We start from the raw sequence: 20744 nt of genomic DNA, 5'->3' as shown, positions 1-20744 counted from the left end.
TCTCCCCCTCTCCCTCTCCCTCTCTCTCTGTCCCTCTCTCTCTCTCGCTCTCCCTCTCTCTCTCTCTCTCTCTTGCTCTCTCTGTCCCTCTCTCTCTCTCACTCTCCCTCTCTCTCTCTCTCTCTCTTGCTCTCTCTGTCCCTCTCTCTCTCTCTCCCTCTATCCCTCTCCCTCCCTCTCACCCTCACTCCCTCTCGCTCCCTCTGTCCCTCTCTCTCCCTCTCCCTCTCCCTCTCTCTCTCTCTCTCGTCCCGCTGTCCCTCGCTCTCTCTCTCTCCCCCTCTCCCTTCCCCTCACCCTCTCCCTCTCTCTCTCTCTCTCTGTCTCGCTGTCCTTCGCTCTTTCTCTCTCTTGCTCTCTCCCACTCTCCCTCTCCCTCTTTCTCTCTCTTGCTCTCTCCCCCTCTCCCTCTCCCTCTCTCTCTCTCTTGCTCTCTCTCCTTCTCCCTCTCTCTCTCTCTGTGCCTTACCCCACTCCGAGCTGAGTCAGTGGGTGTTGCCCAGGAGACGTTCCTGTCCGACATGTGAAGGGAAGTTCCTGCTGATGGGTGTTCTGTGACAGTGAAAGCCCTTTCCACATTCTCCCCGTGACCAATACCGCCTTGGGATTCCCTTTGTGTGAACTCTGTGAGCTCAGACGCTACGGGAAGTCGGGAGACACAAGTGCTGCGTGTGGAACCGAAATAACTGGCGTTATTACACATGATGCTGGTATAGTCATTAAAATGATAATGGGAGTGCAACGAAGGTTCACCAGACTGATTCCTGGGATGGGGGGATTGTCCTATGAGGAGAGATTGAGTAGACCAGGCCGATATTCTCTGGAGTTTAGAAGAATGAGAGGTGATCTTATTGAAACACACCAAATTCTGAGGGGGACTGACAGGGTAGATACAGGGAGGGTGTTTCCCCCCGGGCTGGGGAGTCTAGAACCAGGGGTCACACAGTCTCAGGATAAGGGGTCGGCCATTGAGGACTGAGATGAGGAGGAATTTCTTCACTCAGAGGGGGGTGAATCTTTGGAATTCTCTGCCCCAGAGGGCTGTGGAGGCTCAGTCGTTGAGTATATTCAAGGCTGAGATCGATAGATTTATGGATACTAAGGGAATCAAAGGATTGGGCGGAAAAGTGGTCATGAGATGAAAGCTCTTCGAAATAAGGATGGGATCTTTTATCTTCACTGGAGAAGGGAGACAGGTTCTCGATTTAACGTCTAATTCGAAAGATGGCACCTCCGACAGCGCGGTGCTCCCTCAGTACTGCCCCTCCGACAGTGCGGCACTCCCTCAGTACTGCCCCTCCGACAGTGCGGCGCTCCCTCAGTACTGCCCCTCCGACAGCGCGGCGCTCCCTCAGTACTGCCCCTCCGACAGTGCGCCACTCCCTCAGTACTGCCCCTCCGACAGTGCGGTGCTCCCTCAGTACTGCCCCTCCGACAGTGCGGTGCTCCCTCAGTACTGCCCCTCCGACAGTGCGGCATTCCCTCAGTACTGCCCCTCCGACAGTGCGGCGCTCCCTCAGTACTGCCCCTCTGACAGTGCGGCACTCCCTCAGTACTGCCCCTCCGACAGTGCGGCATTCCCTCAGCACTGACCCTCCGACAGTGCGGCACTCCCTCAGTACTGCCCCTCCGACAGTGCGGCATTCCCTCAGTACCGCCCCTCCGACAGTGCGGCACTCCCTCAGTACTGCCCCTCCGACAGTGCGGCGCTCCCTCAGTACCGCCCCTCCGACAGTGCGGCGCTCCCTCAGTACCGCCCCTCCGACAGCGCGGCGCTCCCTGCACTGTAGAGACTGAGGACTCAGATAGAAAATGATCTGGTTGTGTTGTAAACACATTTGGCAGAGTGGGTTAACTTTTCTCGCTCAGTCGCGTTCAGGATGGGTGTGGGTTCAAAACTTTTCCTTCCCTGCTTCCTGACTCCAGATTGAGACTACAGCACTTTATTTCAGTTTCAGGCACAGGATGTTAGTGTGAGGGAATAGAGAGTCAGCAATCATTAACTCCCAGGGCAGGTACAGCGTGGGGTTAGATACAGAGTAAATCTCCCTCTACACTGTCCCATCAAACACTCCCAGGGCAGGTACAGCGTGGGGTTAGATACAGAGTAAATCTCCCTCTACACTGTCTCATCAAACACTCCCAGGGCAGGTACAGGGAGTTAGATACAGAGTAAAGCTCCCTCTACACTGTCCAATCAAACACTTCCAGAGCAGGTACAGCGTGGGGTTACATACAGAGTAAATCTCCCTCTACACTATCTCATTAAACGCTCCCAGGGCAGGTACAGGTACAGGGGGTTAGATACAGAGTAAATCTCCCTCTACACTGTCCCATCAAACACTCCCAGGGCAGGTACAGGGAGTTAGATACAGAGTAAAGCTCCCTCTACACTGTCCCATCAAACACTCCCAGGATAGGTACAGGGAGTTAGATACAGAGTAAAGCTCCCTCTACACTGTCCCATCAAACAATCCCAGGGCAGGTACAGGGAGTTAGATACAGAGTAAAGCTCCCTCTACACTGTCCCATCAAACACTCCCAGGGCAGGTACAGGGAGTTAGATACAAAGTAAAGCTCCCTCAGTTCTGCCCCTCCGACAGTGCAGTACGGCACTCCCTCAGTACTGCCCCTCCGACAGTGCTGTACGGCACTCCCTCAGTACTGTCCCTCCGACAGTGCGGCACTCCCTCAGTACTGCCCCTCTGACAGTGCGGAGCTCCCTCAGTACTGCCCCTCTGACAGTGCAGTGCTCCCTCAGTACTGCCCCTCCGACAGTGCGGCACTCCCTCAGTACTGCCCCTCCGACAGTGCGGCGTTCCCTCAGTACTGCCCCTCCGACAGCGCGGCGCTCCCTCAGTGCTGCCCCTTCCGACAGTACGGCACTCCCTCAGTACTGCACCTCCGATAGTACAGCACTCCCTCAGTACTGCCCCTCCGACAGTGGGGACTTGAACGTCTGTGTCCCTGACTCAGAGACGAGTGTGCTGAAACCATTGGATTAGTGGTTGGCATCGAGCCAGTCCCATTAATCATCGGCATTAATTTCCAGACGTGACTGAGGGCGTGGAGTATGTGGGCTTGACTAGGGGGTGAACTGTGATCACTTAGAACGATTAGCCATTTCGAGCTATTCCATTGTGACACTCACTGTGGCGTCAAGCACTCGTCCAAAGGATTGCATCACTGAACTTTCAAGAATAGACTCTGGTATCTCTCAGTGAATCATCATCGATAATCTTGATGGGCCCCCGGCTTGGCAGCGTGTTGCTTTTACGAGCCTTGCCACAGTAATTCACACATCACAGCTTGTTTCCATCCTTTAATGTGAGTGTCTTTTTTTTATTGATTCATTCCTGGGATGTGGGCGGTCGCTGGCCAAGACCGGCATTTATCGCCCATTCCCTCGTCGCCACTTGAGAAGGTGGTGGTGAGCCTCCTTCTTGAACCGCTGCAGTCCGTGTGGTGAAGGTGCTCCCACAGTGCTGTTAGGGAGGGAGTTCCAGCGACAACAGAGCAACAGCACCTTTACTGTATTAAAATGTCCCAAGGTGCTTCCCAGTACATACACTTGACATCGAGCAGTATAAGGACATATTAGCGCAGGTGACCAAAGGCTTGGTCAGAGAGGTCAGTTTTAAGGGGCGTCTTGAAGGAGGAGAAAGAGATGGAGAGGTTTAAGGAGGGAGTTCCAGAGCTTGGGGCCCAGGCAACAGAAGGCATGGCCGCCGATGGTGGAACGATTATAATCAAGAGGGCAGAATTAGAGGAGCACAGACATCTCAGGGGTTGTAGGGGCTGGAGGAGGTTACAGAGATAGGGAGGGGTGTAGGGGCTGAAGGACATTACAGAGATAGGGAGGGGTGTAGGGGCTGAAGGAGGTTATAGAGATAGGGAGGGATGTCGGGGCTGGAGGAGGTTACAGACATAGGGAGGGGTGTAGGGGCTGGAGGAGGTTACAGAGATAGGGAGGGGTGTAGGGGCTGAAGGAGGTTATAGAGATAGGGAGGGATGTCGGGGCTGGAGGACGTTACAGACATAGGGAGGGGTGTAGGGACTGGAGGAGGTTACAGAGATAGGGAGGGGTGTCGGGGCTGGAGGAAGTTACAGAGATAGGGAGGGGTGTCGGGGCTGGAGGAGGTTACAGAGATAGGGAGGGGTGTCGGGGCTGGAGGAGGTTACAGAGATAGGGAGGGGTATAGGGGCTGGAGGAGGTTACAGAGATAGGGAAGGGGGGCCGGGGCTGGAGGAGGTTACAGAGATAGGGAGGGGTGTAGGGGCTGGAGGAGGTTACAGAGATAGGGAGGGGGGGCCAGGGCTGGAAGAGGTTACAGAGATAGGGAGGGGTGTCGGGGCTGGAGGGGGTTACAGAGATAGGGAGGGGTGTCGGGGCTGGAGGAGGTTACAGAGGTAGGGAGGGGTGTCGGGGCTGGAGGAGGTTACAGAGATAGGGAGGGGTGTCGGGGCTGGAGGAGGTAACAGAGATAGGGAGGGGTGTAGGGGCTGGAGGGGGTTACAGAGATAGGGAGGGGTGTTGGGGCTGGAGGAGGTTACACAGATAGGGAGGGATGTAGGGGCTGGAGGAGGTTACAGAGATAGGGAGGGGTGTAAGGGCTGGAGGAGGTTACAGATATAGGGAAGGATGTAGGGGGTTATAGAGATAGGGAGGGGTGTTGGGGCTGGAGGAGGTTACAGAGATAGGGAGGGGTGTTGGGGCTGGAGGAGGTTACAGAGATAGGGAGAGGTGTAGGGACTGGAGGAGTTTACAGAGATAGGGAGGGGTGTAGGAGCTGGAGGAGGTTACAGAGATAGGGAGGGGTGTAGGGGCTGGAGGGGGTTACAGAAATAGGGAGGGGTGTTGAGGCTGGAGGAGGTTACAGAGATAGGGAGGGGTGTAGGGGCTGGAGGAGGTTACAGAGATAGGGAGGGGTGTCGAGGCTGGAGGAGGTTACAGAGGTCGGGAGGGGTGTCGGGGCTGCAGGAGGTTACAGAGATAGGGAGGGATGTCGGGGCTGGAGGAGGTTACAGAGATAGGGAGGGGTGTAAGGGCTGGAGGAGGTTACAGAGATAGGGAGGGGTGTCGGAGCTGGAGGAGGTTACAGAGATAGGAAGTGGTGTAGGAGGTTATCGAGATAGGGAGGGGTGTTGGGGCTGGAGGAGGTTACAGAGATAGGGAGAGGTGTAGGGGCTGGAGGAGGTTACAGAGATAGGGAGGTGTGTAGGGGCTGGAGGAGGTTACAGAGATAGGGAGGGGTGTAGGGGCTGGAGGAGGTTACAGAGATAGGGAGGGGTGTAGGGGCTGGAGGGGGTTACAGAGATAGGGAGGGGTGTAGGGGCTGGAGGGGGTTACAGAGATAGGGAGGGGTGTAGGGGCTGGAGGGGGTTACAGAGATAGGGAGGGGTGTAGGGGCTGGAGGGGGTTACAGAGATAGGGAGGGGTGTCGGGGCTGGAGGGGGTTACAGAGATAGGGAGGGGTGTAGGAGGTTATAGAGATAGGGAGGGGTGTAGGGGCTGGAGGGGGTTACAGAGCCATGGAGGGGTGTAGGGGCTGGAGGGGGTTACAGAGATAGGGAGGGGTGTCGGGGCTGCAGGAGGTTACAGAGATAGGGAGGGATGTCGGGGCTGGAGGAGGTTACAGATATAGGGAGGGGTGTAAGGGCTGGAGGAGGTTACAGAGATAGGGAGGGGTGTCGGAGCTGGAGGAGGTTACAGAGATAGGGAGGGGTGTAGGAGGTTATCGAGATAGGGAGGGGTGTAGGGGCTGGAGGGGGTTACAGAGATAGAGAGGGGTGTAGGGGCTGGAGGAGGTTACAGAGATAGGGAGGGGTGTAGGAGGTTATAGAGATAGGGAGGGGTGTAGGGGCTGGAGGGGGGTTACAGAGATAGGGAGGGGTGTAGGAGGTTTTGGAGATAGGGAGGGGTGTTGGGGCTGGAGGAGGTTACAGAGATAGGGAGGGGTGTAGGGACTGGAGGAGGTTACAGAGATAGGGAGGGGTGTAGGGGCTGGAGGAGGTTACAGAGATAGGGAGGGGTGTAGGGGCTGGAGGGGGTTACAGAGATAGGGAGTGGTGTAGGGGCTGCACTGGAGGGGGTGTTGAACCTTGTGGTCAGTCTCCCCAGGTACTGCATCTGCTGATGATGGGGACTGGTCGGTCAGTTGTGAGACCCCTTGTGAGATTTAGCTGGGGGTGCTGGAATATCTGGTCCTCCCTTGATACACCTCTTGAACCATTTGTGGACGCAGGACTGCCTGTGGTGTTGGGAGGTGGGAGCGGCTAGCCGGGGAGATGAGGAACAGGGAGTTTGCCTGAAACTGAGAAGCAGTCATTTCCCCAGAAGGATATCAGCCTTTGAAAGATTCCTGAAGCAAAAGTTGTGAAAGTGTTGGGAGTATTTTGGCACGCCAAATCTTTGGAAGGGAAGGTCCCTCTTTCTGGCCAGGGTGAAGGGGGCGTGGGGACTGATCAACTGGGCAGGAAATCACGCAATTTTGGCAGGAGCGTGGAACTTTTTCTCTCTGGGAAGGAGATAAGGTCGAGCCCCCAGAAAGGAAATCAACTCCAGTGCAGTTTCAGGCCACCGCTGACTGACGCCGGTCCTGTCCATTTCCTCGCTTGCAACTCTTGGGAACTGCGTTCAGCCGGGGCAAGAGCACCTGAAAAGTCAAGAAGCCCGAAACCATGGGTTTCCCCCTGGCCGTCCTGATCGTCTCCTCTCTGCTGGGACCCGGTGAGTATTGAGCCACGAGTGCTTGCCCCCTCAAAGTTTGCCTGCGATGCGGTTGGCACTTTGGAACCAGAACTGGCCCTTCCCCACAACCTCTCTGCTCAATTGTGTCGTAAATGTCGCCTCCAGTTAATCGCAAGCATCTTGTCGTCAGTGCAAGCTCACTTCACCAAATCACAGTCTTTTCCCCCCCTTTGATCATCTGTGCCCTTGACTTGTTTTATTAATAAACCGTGCGGTCGAAATGTCCCTTTGCCAGAATTTGGCAGGTTTGCAGCCACAAAACAAAAGTTGGTGGGCAAAGTTTCGTTTTGAGGTTTTGAAGTGTCTGATGCGGCTAATTTCGATCGCAGAAGCCCACCAGTGTTACAAGTGACATCCCCTGTGCCAGTGACCCACGAGGACGAAACTCTTGTTGATCACTGGCATCAAATTTATTTCCAGCTAGTGCACTTGTATCACCTGCAGCCTCAGTCTGTCCAATCCGAGCAGATGGACGTGTGAACGTCTCCAAAGTAGGGACTGCAGGAATAACCTGAATGAGAAGGTTGTGATGCAGCGCTCGGCTGTGCTGTGCACCACCACTGCAGAAGGTGTTCGGCTAAGTCTGCTTTTGGCAATCCCTTCCTGCACCCAGACTCACAGAATGCTCACAGGAACAGGAGACCACCATTCGGCCCCTCGAGCCCGTGCCCGCTCTCTGCAAGGGCACCTCAGCCAGTCCCACTCTCCCCCACCGCCCCTTCCCCCGGAGCCCGGCGAATCTCTCTCCTTCAGGGACTTATCCAACTCACTTTTGAAAGCCACGATCGAGTCCGCCTCCGTCGCCCTCTCGGGCAGCGTGTCCCCGATCCGAACCACTCGCTGTGTTAAAAAGATTTATCCTCCTGTCGCCTTTTGTTCTTCCTTGGAGTTCAGAAGAATGAGAGGTGATCTTATCGAAACGTATCAGATTATGAGGGGGCTCAACAAGGTGGGATGCAGAGAGGATGTTTCCACAGATGGGGGAGACTAGAACTAGGGGGCATGGTCTTAGAATAAGGGGCCGCCCATTTAAAACTGAGATGAGGAGGAATTTCTTCTCTCAGAGGGTTGTAAATCTGTGGAATTCTCTGCCCCAGAGAGCTGTGGAGGCTGGGTCATTGAATATATTTAAGTTTCTTAACCGATAAGGGGGCGGGCAGGGAAGTGGAGCTGAGTCCATGATCGGATCAGCCATGATCGTATTAAATGGCGGAGCAGGCTCGAGGGGCCGAATGGCCGACTCCTGCTCCGATTTCTTAAGTTCTGCCAATTACCTTAAATCTGTGTTCTCTGATTTTCAACCCTTCTGCCACGGGAACACCTCGATCAAATCTCCTCTCAACCTTCTCTGCTCGAAGGGGAACAAGCAGAGCTTCTCCAGTCTCTCCCCGTCACTGAAGTCCCACATCCCCCGGGAATGTTCTCGTCAATCTTTTCTGCGGCCTCTCTAAGGTCGTCACATCCTTCCTAAAGTGCAGTAACTTGTAACAAACATGTACTCAAATCTTAATCACAAAATACCCGATTCATTGTCAAAATCTGCTCGCCACTTCTAGTGTGCTGCAAGTAGGAGAAAGGGGAGAGGGAAGGAAGGTGAGAGAGGAGGGGAAATGATTAAGAGGGAGAGAAAGAGGAAGTAGAGAACAGGAATGAAGATTGAGAAGTGGGAGAGAGAGAGAGAGAGAAGGGGAGAGGAGGAAGCAGATAAGTAGGAAAGAGATTGAAATGGGGAACGGAGAAAGAGAAAGCAGATCTTTTAACTTCCTGTTATGCTGCCCCATCTCTCTCTCTCTGTTAATAACACGGTTGTGAACATGTGTTTGTGGCGGAGGAGCGGCGAGAGATCGGGGCGGAGGAGCGGCGAGAGATCGGGGGCGGAGGAGCGGCGAGAGATCGGGGGCGGAGGAGCGGGGAGAGATCGGGGCGGAGGAGCAGCCAGAGATCGGGGCGGAGGAGCGGCGAGGGATCGGGGCGGAGGAGCGGCGAGAGATCGGGGCGGAGGAGCGGCGAGAGATCGGGGGAGGAGGAGCGGCGAGAGATCGGGGCGGAGGAGCGGCGAGAGATCGGGGCGGAGGAGCGGCGAGAGATCGGGGCGGAGGAGCGGCGAGAGATCGGGGCGGAGGAGCGGCGAGAGATCGGGGCGGAGGAGCGGTGAGAGATCGGGGTCCAGGAGCGGCGAGAGATCGGGGGGAGGAGGAGCGGCGAGAGATCGGGGCGGAGGAGCGGCGAATGAGGGTGTGGGGCCCGGAAGAGGCGAGGGCCCAGGGGCAGCACGGGCCCAGCCCACACTGTGCGATATGTGTACGCGCTCGGTCCGTGCAGCTGGTCTCCAGTCGTCCTGGTTAACCCTTGCCACTGGACCGAGACCTCGCTCTGTCAAGCCCCGTGTGGTGGCTGGTGTACAACGGTCACCCCACGTTAAAACAATCCACCCACTGGCATCTTCCACCCCTGGAGTTCAGGACTGGAACATCGGCTCCTTCATTGAAACACCTGTGAACTGATCCTTTTCGGCCTGGAAGCAAGTCATCCTCTTTCGAGGGACTGTCTATGATGATGATGATGATGAGCTCTCTCGCCTCCTGAGTCAGAAGGTTGTGGGTTCGAGTCCCACTCCAGGGACTTGAACACAAAAATCTAGGCTGACACTCCCAGTGCAGTACTGAGGGAGCGCCGCACTGTCGGAGGGGCAGTACTGAGGGAGCGCCGCACTGTAGGAGGGGCAGTACTGAGGGAGCGCCGCACTGTCGGAGGGGCAGTACTGAGGGAGCGCCGTACTGTCGGAGGGGCAGTACTGAGGGAGCACCGCACTGTCGGAGGGGCAGTACTGAGGGAGCGCCGCACTGTCGGAGGGGCAGTACTGAGGGAGCGCCACAATGTCAGAGGGGCAGTACTGAGGGAGCGCCGCACTGTCGGAGGTGCAGTACTGAGGGAGCGCCGTACTGTCGGAGGGGCAGTACTGAGGGAGCACCGCACTGTCGGAGGGGCAGTACTGAGGGAGCGCCGCACTGTCGGAGGGGCAGTACTGAGGGAGCACCGCACTGTCGGAGGGGCAGTACTGAGGGAGTGCTGCACTGTTGGAGGTGCAGTACTGAGGGAGTGCCGCAATGTCGAAGGGGCAGTACTGAGGGAGTACCGCACTGTCGGAGGGGCAGTGCTGAGGGAGTGCCGCAGTGTTGGAGGGGCAGTGCTGAGGGAGTGCCGCACTGTCGAAGGGGCAGTACTGAGGGAGCGCCGCACTGTCGGAGGGGCAGTACTGAGGGAGTGCCGCAATGTCGAAGGGGCAGTACTGAGGGAGTACCGCACTGTCGGAGGGGCAGTGCTGAGGGAGTGCCGCAGTGTTGGAGGGGCAGTGCTGAGGGAGTGCCGCACTGTCGAAGGGGCAGTACTGAGGGAGTGTCAGATGAGACATTAAACCGAGGCCCCGTCAGCTCTCTCAGGTAAACGTAAAAGAGCAGGGGGACTTCTCCCCGGTGTCCTGGGGCCAATATTTATCCCTCAACCAACGTCACTAAAACAGATGATCTGGGTCATTATCACATCGCTGTGTGTGGGAGCTTGCTGTGCGCAAACTGGCTGCCGCGTTTCCCACAATACAACAGCGACTACACTCCAAAAAGTACTTCATTGCTTGTAAAGTGCTTTGAGACGTCTGGTGGTCGGGAAAGGTGCTATATAAATGCAAGTCTTTCTTTATTAAACCATTTAAAGAGAGAGATTAATTCGTGTACAGCAGAGACACTTGCCCATCAGAAAAACAGTATTTGCTCCATTTTACTTGTGAACTACCGAGTTATATATAATAGTATTACATTACAGAAACTGAACTGGACCAGCCACAAAAATACTGTGGCCACAAGAGCGGGTCAGAGGCTGGGTATTCTGTGTCGAGTGTCTCACCTCCTGACTCCCCAAAGCCTTCCCACCATCGACGAGGCACAAGTCAGGAGTGTGAGGGAACACTCCCCACTTGCCTGGATGAGTTGCAGCTCCAACAAACACTCGAGAAGCTCGACACCATCCAGGACAAAGCAGCCCGCTCGATGGGCCACGCTCCCCACCACCTCCAACACTCACTCCCTCCATCACCTCCAACACTCACTCCCTCCACCACCTCCAACACTCACTCCCTCCACCACCTCCAACACTCACTGCCTCCACCACCTCCAACACTCACTCCCTCCACCACCTCCAACACTCACTCCCTCCACCACCTCCAACACTCACTGCCTCCACCACCTCCAACACTCACTCCCTCCACCACCTCCAACACTCACTCCCTCCACCACCTCCAACACTCACTCCCTCCACCACCTCCAACACTCACTGCCTCCACCACCTCCAACACTCACTCCCTCCACCACCTCCAACACTCACTGCCTCCACCACCTCCAACACTCACTCCCTCCACCACCTCCAACACTCACTGCCTCCACCACCTCCAACACTCACTCCCTCCACCACCTCCAACACTCACTCCCTCCACCACCTCCAACACTCACTCCCTCCACCACCTCCAACACTCACTGCCTCCACCACCTCCAACACTCACTGCCTCCACCACCTCCAACACTCACTGCCTCCACCACCTCCAACACTCACTCCCTCCACCACCTCCAACACTCACTCCCTCCACCACCTCCAACACTCACTCCCTCCACCACCTCCAACACTCACTCCCTCCACCACCTCCAACACTCACTCCCTCCACCACCTCCAACACTCACTGCCTCCACCACCTCCAACACTCACTCCCTCCACCACCTCCAACACTCACTGCCTCCACCACCTCCAACACTCACTCCCCTCCACCACCTCCAACACTCACTCCCTCCACCACCTCCAACACTCACTCCCTCCACCACCTCCAACACTCACTCCCTCCACCACCTCCAACACTCACTCCCTCCACCACCGGCGCACCGTGGCTGCGGTGTGCACCGTCTACAAGATGCACCGCGGCAACTCGCCAAGGCTTCTTCGGCAGCACCTCCCAAACCCGCTGCCTCTACCCGCCTCGAAGGACAAGGGCAGCAGGCAATGCACAGATCCCAGGAACGAATTAAACAAATTAAAATTGAGAGTATAAAATCAAATATACAAAAATCAAATTTAATTAGGAACATGTGAACTATTACAGCAGTTAAATGCCTAATTATCTATAATCATGAATATTAAATATTGTAGTCAAACACCAAATTACCAATATTAGGGAATTATAATAAATATTAAATTCGATATCTGTGTAATTTTGAATCCATAGCATCTGTCTGAGGCTGAACCAGACGGTTCACAACCTCGCTCTCATACCTGACCCTGAAATGAGCTTCCGGCCACATACCCGCAGCATAACTAAACCCGCCTGTTTCCCCCTCCGTAACATCGCCCATCTCCACCCCCTGCCTCAGCTCATCCGCTGCTGAAACCCTCATCCCTGCCTCCGTTACCTCCAGACCTGACTATTCCAACGCACTCCTGGCCGGCCTCCCACGTTCTACCCGACGTAAACTAGAGGTGATCCAAAACTCGGCTGTCCCCGTGTCTTAACTCGCACCGAGTCCCGCTCACCCATCACCCCCAGTGCTCACTGCCCCGTGTCCTAACTCACACCGAGTCCCACTCACCCATCACCCGCTGTGCTCACTGCCCCCGTGTCCTAACTCACACCCAGTCCCACTCACCCATCACCCCCTGTGCTCGCTGTCCCCGTGTCCTAACTCACACCGAGTCCCACTCACCCATCACCCCCTGTGCTCACTGTCCCGTGTCCTAACTCGCACCGAGTCCCACTCACCCATCACCCCCTGTGCTCACTGCCCCCGTGTCCTAACTCGCACCGAGTCCCACTCACCCATCACCCCCTGTGCTCACTGCCCCCGTGTCCTAACTCACACCGAGTCCTGCTCACCCAACACCCACTGTGCTCACTGCCCCAGTGTCCTAACTTGCACCGAGTCCTGCTCACCCAACACCCTCTGTGCTCACTGCCCCCGTGTCCTAACTCGCACCGAGTCCCACTCACCCATCACCCCCTGTGCTCACTGCCCCGTGTCCTAACTCGCACCGAGTCCCACTCACCCATCACCCCCTGTGCTCACTGCCCCCGTGTCCTAACTCACACCGAGTCCTGCTCACCCAACACCCCCTGTGCTCACTGCCCCAGTGTCCTAACTTGCACCGAGTCCTGCTCACCCAACACCCTCTGTGCTCATTGCCCCGTGTCCTAACTCGCACCGAGTCCCACTCACCCATCACCCCCTGTGCTCACTGCCCCGTGTCCTAACTTGAACCGAGTCCCACTCACCCATCACCCCCTGTGATCGCTGATCAACATTGGCTCCCGGTTAAGCAATGCCTTGATTTCAAAATTCTCATCTTTATTTACAAATCCCTCCCTATCTCTGTAACCTCCTCCAGCACCTACACCCCTCCCGAGGTCTGTAACCCCCCTCCAGCCCCTACACCCCTCCCGAGGTCTGTAACCCCCCTCCAGCCCCTGCACCCCTCCCTATCTCTGTAACTTCCTCCAGCCCCTACACCCCTCCCTATCTCTGTAACCTCCTCCAGCCTCTACACCCCTCCCTATCTCTGTAACCTCCTCCAGCCTCTACACCCCTCCCTATCTCTGTAACCTCCTCCAGCCTCTACACCCCTCCCTATCTCTGTAACATCCTCGAGCCCCACAACCCCCCGAGATGTCTGCGCTCCTCTAATTCTGCCCTCCTGAACATCCTTGATTATAATCGCTCCACCATCGGTGGCCGTGCCTTCTGTTGCCTGGGCCCCAAGCTCTGGAACTCTCTCCCTAAACCTCTCCGCTTCTCTAAACCTCTCCTCCTTTAATACGCTCCTTAAAACCGACATCTTTGACCAAGCTTTTAATCATCTGCCGTAATTGCTTCTTATTTGGCTCGATGTCAAATGTTTTATTTGTCTTATCATCATCATCATCACGGGCAGTCCCTCGCAATCGAGGAAGACTTGCTTCCACTCTAAAAGTGAGTTCTCGGGTGACTGAACAGTCCCAATACGAGAACCACAGTCCCTGTCACAGGTGGAACAGACAGTGGTTGAGGGAAGGGGAGGGTGGGACTGGTTTGCCGCACGCTCCTTCCGCTGCCTGCGCTTGGTTTCTGCACGCTCTCGGCGACGAGACTCGAGGTGCTCAGCGCCCCTCCCGGATGCACTTCCTCCACTTAGGGCGGACTGGTCTTTGGGCCAGGGACTCCCAGGTGTCGGTGGGAATGTTGCACTTTATCAGGGAGGCTTTGAGGGTGGTCCCTTGTAACGTTTCCTCTGCCCACCTTTGGCTCGCTGGCCGTGCAGGAATATATAACGCTGCTGGAAAGGGCTTTGGAACGTTTTGCTAAAGGTGCTTTCTAACTATAAGTTGTTATGTGATATCGAAACAAAATCATAAGTTGGTGCAACTATTGAATTGTGTCTGTTTGCAATTCATATCAATATTGAATTATTGATAGGAAGTAATATTGTGGGTTGCAGTAGAGGAGACATTTGAGACTCGATGTAAAATCCGAGAAATTTATGGCACAGAAGGAGGCCATTCGGCCCATCATGTCCATGCCGGACATGTGTAGTGTAGTGTAGTGTGGCCAGGTGGAGACAGGTGATTTTGGACCTCTGCTTGTCCAAGTTCTCCACCGCTGGTCATTTTCCTCGCCCCATGTCTGGGTAGATCCATTGACAGATTTGATTGCTGTGACAGTCAACCTCTCCATGGTCGTTGAATCATCATCATCATAGACGGTCCCTCGTATCATCGAAACATAGAAAATAGGTGCAGGAGTAGGCCATTCGGCCCCTCGAGCCTGCACCGCCATTCAATAAGATCATGGCTGATCATTCACCTCAGTGCCCCTTTCCTGCTTTCTTTCCATACCCCTTGATCCCTTTAGCCGTAAGGGCCATATCTTGAATTTATCCAACGAACTGGCCTCAACAACTTTCTGCGGTAGAGAATGCCACAGGTTCACAACTCTCTGAGTGAAGAAGTTTCTCCTCATCTCGGTCCTAAATGGTCTACCCCTTATCCTTAGACTGTGACCTACTGGATCTGGACTTCCCCAACATCGGGAACATTCTTCCTGCATCTAACCTGTCCAGTCCCGTTAGAATTTTATATGTTTCTATGAGATCCCCTTTCATTCTTCTAAATTCCAGTGAATATAAGCCTAGTCAATCCAGTCTTTCTTCATATATCAGTCCTGCCATCCCGGGAATCAGTCTGGTGAACCTTCGCTGCACTCCCTCAATAGTAAGAATGTCCTTCCTCCGATTAAGAGACCAAAACTGAACACAATATTCCAGGTGAGGCCTCACCAAGGCCCTGTACAACTGCAGTAAGACCTCCCTGCTCCTATACTCAAATCCCCTCGCTATGAAGGCCAACTTGCCATTTGCCTTCTTCACCGCCTGCTGTACCTGCATGCCAACTTTCAATGACTGATGTACCATGACACCCAGGTCTCGTTGCACCTCCCCTTTTCCTAATCTGTCACCATTCAGATAATATTCTGCCTTCGTGTTTTTGCCCCCAAAGTGGATAACCTCACATTTATCCACATTATACTGCATCTGCCATGTATTTGCCCACTCACCTAACCTGTCCAAGTCACCCTGCAGCCTCTTAGCATCCTCCTCACAGCTCACACCACCACCCAGCTTAGTATCATCTGCAAACTTGGAGATATTACACTCAATTCCTTTGTCTAAATCATTAATATATATCGTAAATAGCTGGGGTCCCAGCACTGAACCCTGCGGTACCCGATTAGTCACTGCCTGCCATTCTGAAAAGGACCCGTTTATTCCTACTCTTTGCTTCCTGCCTGCCAACCAGTTCTCTATCCACGTTAATACATTACCCCCAATACCATGTGCTTTAATTTTGCACACCGATCTCTTGTTTGGGACCTTGTCAAAAGCCTTTTGAAAGTCCAAATACACCACTGGCTCTCCCTTATCCACTCTACTAGTTATATCCTCAAAAAAATTCCAGAAGATTTGTCAAGCATGATTTCCCTTTCATAAATCCATGCTGACTTGGACCGATCCTGTCACTGCTTTCCAAATGCGCTGCTATTTCATCTTTAATAATTGATTCCAGCATTTTCCCCACTACTGATGTCAGGCTAACCGGTCTATAATTACCCATTTTCTCTCTCTCTCCTTTTTAAAAAAGTGGTGTTGCATTAGCCTCCAGTCCATAGGAAATGATCCAGAGTCGATAGACTGTTGGAAAATGATCACCAATACATCCACTATTTCCAGGGCCACTTCCTTAAGTACTCTGGGATGCAGACTATCAGGCCCTGGGGATTTATCAGCCTTCAATCCCATCAATTTCCCTAACACAATTTGTTGACTAATAAGGATTTCCTTCAGTTCCTCCTTCTCACGAGACCCTCGGTCCCCTAGTATTTCCGGAAGGTTATTTGTGTCTTCCTTCGTGAAGTCAGAACCAAAGTATTTGTTCCATTGGTCTGCCATTTCCTTGTTCCCCATTATGTTTTATTTTAATGATTTTGGATGACGGATAAATATTGGCCCCAGGACAGCAGGGAGAACTCCCCCTGCTCTTCTTTGAAATAATGGCCATGGGATCTTTTATGTCCATCTGAGAAGACAGATGGGGCCTCGGTTTAACTTCTCATTCAAAAGACGGATGGGAGAAGATGAATTTGATGAACCTTCTTCATTTTACGTCTCGGGATTCCTATGTAATACATAGTTTTGCATAGAACATACAGCACAGGAAGAGGCCATTGGCCCCCAGCGCTCCGTGCCGGTGTTTATGCTCCACACCAGCCTCCTCCCTCCCCTCTCCATTTCACCCCATCACCATATCCTTCTATTCCTTTCTCCCTCATGTGTTTATCCAGCTTTCCCCTTAAATGTGTCTCTGCTCCTCGCCTCGACCCCTCCCTGTGGGAGCAAGCTCCACATTCTCAGCCCTCTCTGGGGTAAAGAAGTTTCTCCTGAATTCCCCATTGGATTTATTAGTGACTGTCGTATATTGATGGCCCCCTAGTTCTGGTCTCCCTCCACAAGTGGAAACGCCCTCTCCATGACTACCCCCTCGAACCCCTTCCTAATTTTAAAGACCTCTAGCAGGTCACCAGACACCAGAGGGCACCGCAGTCGGAGGTCATTGGCCTGTGCCCATGTGGCATGGGTGCTTGGTCACCTGAATATAAGCTGGGTGTCTTGGTCATGCAAGGCTAGAATAAAGATGGGTCAGTGTTGCACCTGAGTGAGTTTACAGTAGCCAGACTCTTGGGTCATTTACAGTGAGCGAGACGGAGAGGTTTCGGGAGAGTGTTACGTATGTAAACATTGTAACTGTGCAAGACTTGCCACCAGAGGGCGCAACTATCGGAGGCCCAATGGTCACCTGCACACCTCGTGCAAGGGCGTATAAAAGGTTGCCTGCCAGGCTGCTTGGGCATTCTGGAGTTGTATTAAAGAGACTAAGGTCACCAGTTAATACAATAAGAACATAAGAATTAGGAACAGGAGTAGGCCATCTAGCCCCTCGAGCCTGCTCCGCCATTCAACAAGATCATGGCTGATCTGGCCGTGGACTCAGTTCCACTTACCCGCCCGCTCCCCGTAACCCATAATTCCCTTATTGGTTAAAAATCTATCTATCTGTGACTTGAATACATTCAATGAGCTAGCCTCAACTGCTTCCCTGGGCAGAGAATTCCACAGAAATTTGGGAGAAGAAATTCCTTCTCAACTCGGTTTTAAATTGGCTCCCCCGTAGTTTGAGGCTGTGCCCCCGAGTTCTAGTCTCCCCGACCAGTGGAAACAACCTCTCTGCCTCTAACTTGTCTATCCCTTTCATTATTTTAAATGTTTCTATAAGATCACCCCTCATCCTTCTGAACTCACAACGAGTAAAGACCCAGTCTACTCAATCTATCATCATAAGGTAACCCCCTCATCTCCGGAATCAGCCCAGTGAATCATCTCTGTACCCCCTCCAAAGCTAGTATATCCTTCCTTAAGTAAGGTGACCAAAACTGCACGCAGTACTCCAGGTGCGGCCTCACCAATACCCTGTACAGTTGCAGCAGGACCTCCCTGCTTTTGTACTCCATCCCTCTCGCAATGAAGGCCAACATTCCATTCGCCTTCCTGATTACCTGCTGCACCTGCAAACTAACTTTTTGGGATTCATGCACAAGGACCCCCAGGTCCCTCTGCACCACAGCATGTTGTAATTTCTCCCCATTCAAATAATATTCCCTTTTACTGTTGTTTTTTCCCAAGGTGGATGACCTCACACTTTCCGACATTGTATTCCATCTGCCAAACCTTAGCCTATTCGCTTAACCTATCCAAATCTCTTTGCAGCCTCTCTGTGTCCTCTACACAGCCCGCTTTCCCACTAATCTTTGTTTTAGCTCACAGTACTCAGTCTTGTGGCGTTCTTCCATACTTACCAGAGGGCTTATTGTAACATAGCAGATTCTGAGGGGGATCGACAGGGTAGATGCAGAGAAGGTGTTTCTCCCCCGGGCTGGGGAGTCTAGAACCAGGGGTCACACAGTCTCAGGATAAGGGGTCGGCCATTGAGGACTGAGATGAGGAGGAATTTCTTCACTCAGAGGGGGTGGTGAACCTTTGGAATTCTCCACCCCAGAGGGCTGTGGAGGCTCGGTCATTGGGTCTATTCAAGGCTGAGAGCGAGAGATTTTTGGAATCTCGGGGAATCGAGGGATCGGCCGGGGAAGTGGAGTTGAGGTCGAAGGGAGCAGGTTCGAGGGGCCGAATGGCCGACTCCTGCTCCTAATTCCGCGAGTTGTCCTTCTGGCCGAGACAGCTGGAGGCCTGGTTGGCAATGGTGGGGAGATGGAAATAGCAACCCTTGGCCAGGAGCGTGGAATTTCAGTGGGTCTTAAACAATGATTGAAAACAAATTGAGGGACTTTGTGAAAATGCTGAGGAAGAGCTTTCACAAAGACCCCGGGCAATATTGCTTGAGCTTGCTTGGCAGACGGTCGCTCCAGAACAGGGAAGCCCCGTGTAATTGGCATCGGGTCACAATCACTGCTGACTGCAGTCTCTGACTTGTTGCTGAACAACTCTGCAAGTTTTGCAAGGCCAAGGAGAGGCAGCGTAAACGGAATGGAGCAATTTTAAAGGCTGGTGCTGGTACAGAGAGGCCTGGGGGTGTGTGTACGCAAATCTTTGAAGGTGCTTGGACAAGTTGAGCAGGCCGTTTTCTAAAAAAAAAACTTGTATTTATTAAGCGCCTTTAACATAGTAAAACAGCCCGAGGGGCTTCACCAGGAGTCAAAAAATTTGACACCAAGCCGCGTAAGGTGAAATGACCAAAAGCTCGGTCGAAGAGGTGGGTTTTAAGGAGCTTTTTGAAGGAGGAGAGAGAGGTTTAGAGAGGCGGAGAGGTTTAGGGAGGGAGTTCCAGAGCTTGGGGCCCAGGCAACAGAAGGCACGGCCACCGATGGTGGAGCGATTATAATCAGGGATGGTCAGGAGGGCAGAATTAGAGGAGTGTAGAGATCTCGGGGGTTGTGGGGCTGGAGGAGGTTACACAGATAGGGAGGGGTGTAGGGGCTGGAGGAAGTTACAGAGATAGGGAGAGGTGTAGGGGCTGGAGGGGGTTACAGAGATAGGGAGGGGTGTAGGGGCTGGAGGAGGTTACAGAGATAGGGAGAGGTGTAGGGGCTGGAGGAGGTTACAGAGATAGGGAGAGGTGTAGGGGCTGGAGAAGGTTACAGAGATAGGGAGAGGTGTAGGGGCTGGAGGAGGTTACAGAGATAGGGAGAGGTGTAGGGGCTGGAGGAGGTTACAGAGATAGGGAGGGGTGTAGGGGCTGGAGGGGGTTACAGAGATAGGGAGGGGTGTAGGGGCTGGAGGTTACAGAGATAGGGAGGGGCGTAGGGGCTGGAGGAGGTTACAGAGATAGGGAGGGGTGTAGAGGCTGGAGATTACAGAGATAGGGAGGTGTAGGGGCTGGAGGAGATTAGAGATAGGGAAGGGGCGAGGGCCATGGAGGGATTTGAACAGAAGGATGAGAATTTTGAAATCAAGACCTTGCCGGACTGGGAGCCAATGTTGATCAGCGAGCACAGGGGGTGATGGGTGAGCGGAACTCGGTGCGAGTTAGGACACGGGGGCAGCGAGCACAGGGGGTGATGGCTGAGTGGGACTCGGTGCGAGTTAGGACACGGGGGCAGCGAGCACAGAGGGTGATGGGTGAGCGGGACTCGGTGCGAGTTAGGACACGGGGCAGTGAGCACAGGGGGTGATGGGTGAGTGGGACTCGGTGCGAGTTAGGACACGGGGCAGTGAGCACAGGGGGTGATGGGTGAGTGGGACTCGGTGTGAGTTAGGACACGGGGCAGTGAGCACAGGGGGTGATGGGTGAGCGGAACTCGGTGCGAGTTAGGACACGGGGGCAGTGAGCACAGGGGGTGATGGGTGAGCGGGACTCGGTGCGAGTTAGGACACGGGGCAGTGAGCACAGGGGGTGATGGGTGAGCGGGACTCGGTGCGAGTTAGGACACAGGGGCAGCCGAGTTTTGGGATCACTTCAAGTTACTACAAGGTTCCCTTGGCTTTACTAATAGAGGAATAAAGTAGAATAGCAAGGAAGGTTAGGCCCCAGCTGGAATTTCACATCCTATTCTAGCCACCACACCTTAGAGAGGGTGCGAAGGGAGATTGACCAGAAAGGTCCCGGGGATGAGGAACTTTGGCTATGTGGAGAGACTGGAGAACATAAGAACATAAGGAACAGGAGCAGGAGTCGGCCATTTGGCCCCTCGAGCCTGCTCCGCCATTCAATGAGATCACGGCTGACCTTCGACCTCAACTCCACTTTCCCGCCCGATCCCTCGATTCCCCGAGACTCCAAAAATCTCTCGATCCCAGCCTCGAATATACTCAACGACTGATCCTCCACAGCCCTCTGGGGCAGAGAATTCCAAAGATTCACCCC

General features: G+C 54.0%; 1 protein-coding gene across 1 annotated transcript in view; it reads left to right on the top strand.

Annotated features, from left to right (window-relative positions):
• Positions 1 to 6530: 6530 nt before the first annotated feature.
• Positions 6531 to 20744, top strand: part of LOC139240400 (protein RoBo-1-like) — a 34358-nt gene continuing 20144 nt past the window's right edge. The window contains exon 1 of the mRNA XM_070868897.1: positions 6531 to 6730. Within this exon, the coding sequence (XP_070724998.1) occupies positions 6682 to 6730 (49 nt within the window). The 5' untranslated portion in view covers positions 6531 to 6681. The remainder of the gene's footprint in view (positions 6731 to 20744) is intronic.

This window comes from Pristiophorus japonicus, chromosome 31 (genome assembly GCF_044704955.1).
Source record: "Pristiophorus japonicus isolate sPriJap1 chromosome 31, sPriJap1.hap1, whole genome shotgun sequence".
Classification (NCBI taxonomy): domain Eukaryota; kingdom Metazoa; phylum Chordata; class Chondrichthyes; family Pristiophoridae; genus Pristiophorus; species Pristiophorus japonicus.
The sequence above is the reverse complement of the archived record's forward strand: the minus strand, read 5'-3'. Positions and strand labels throughout refer to the sequence as shown.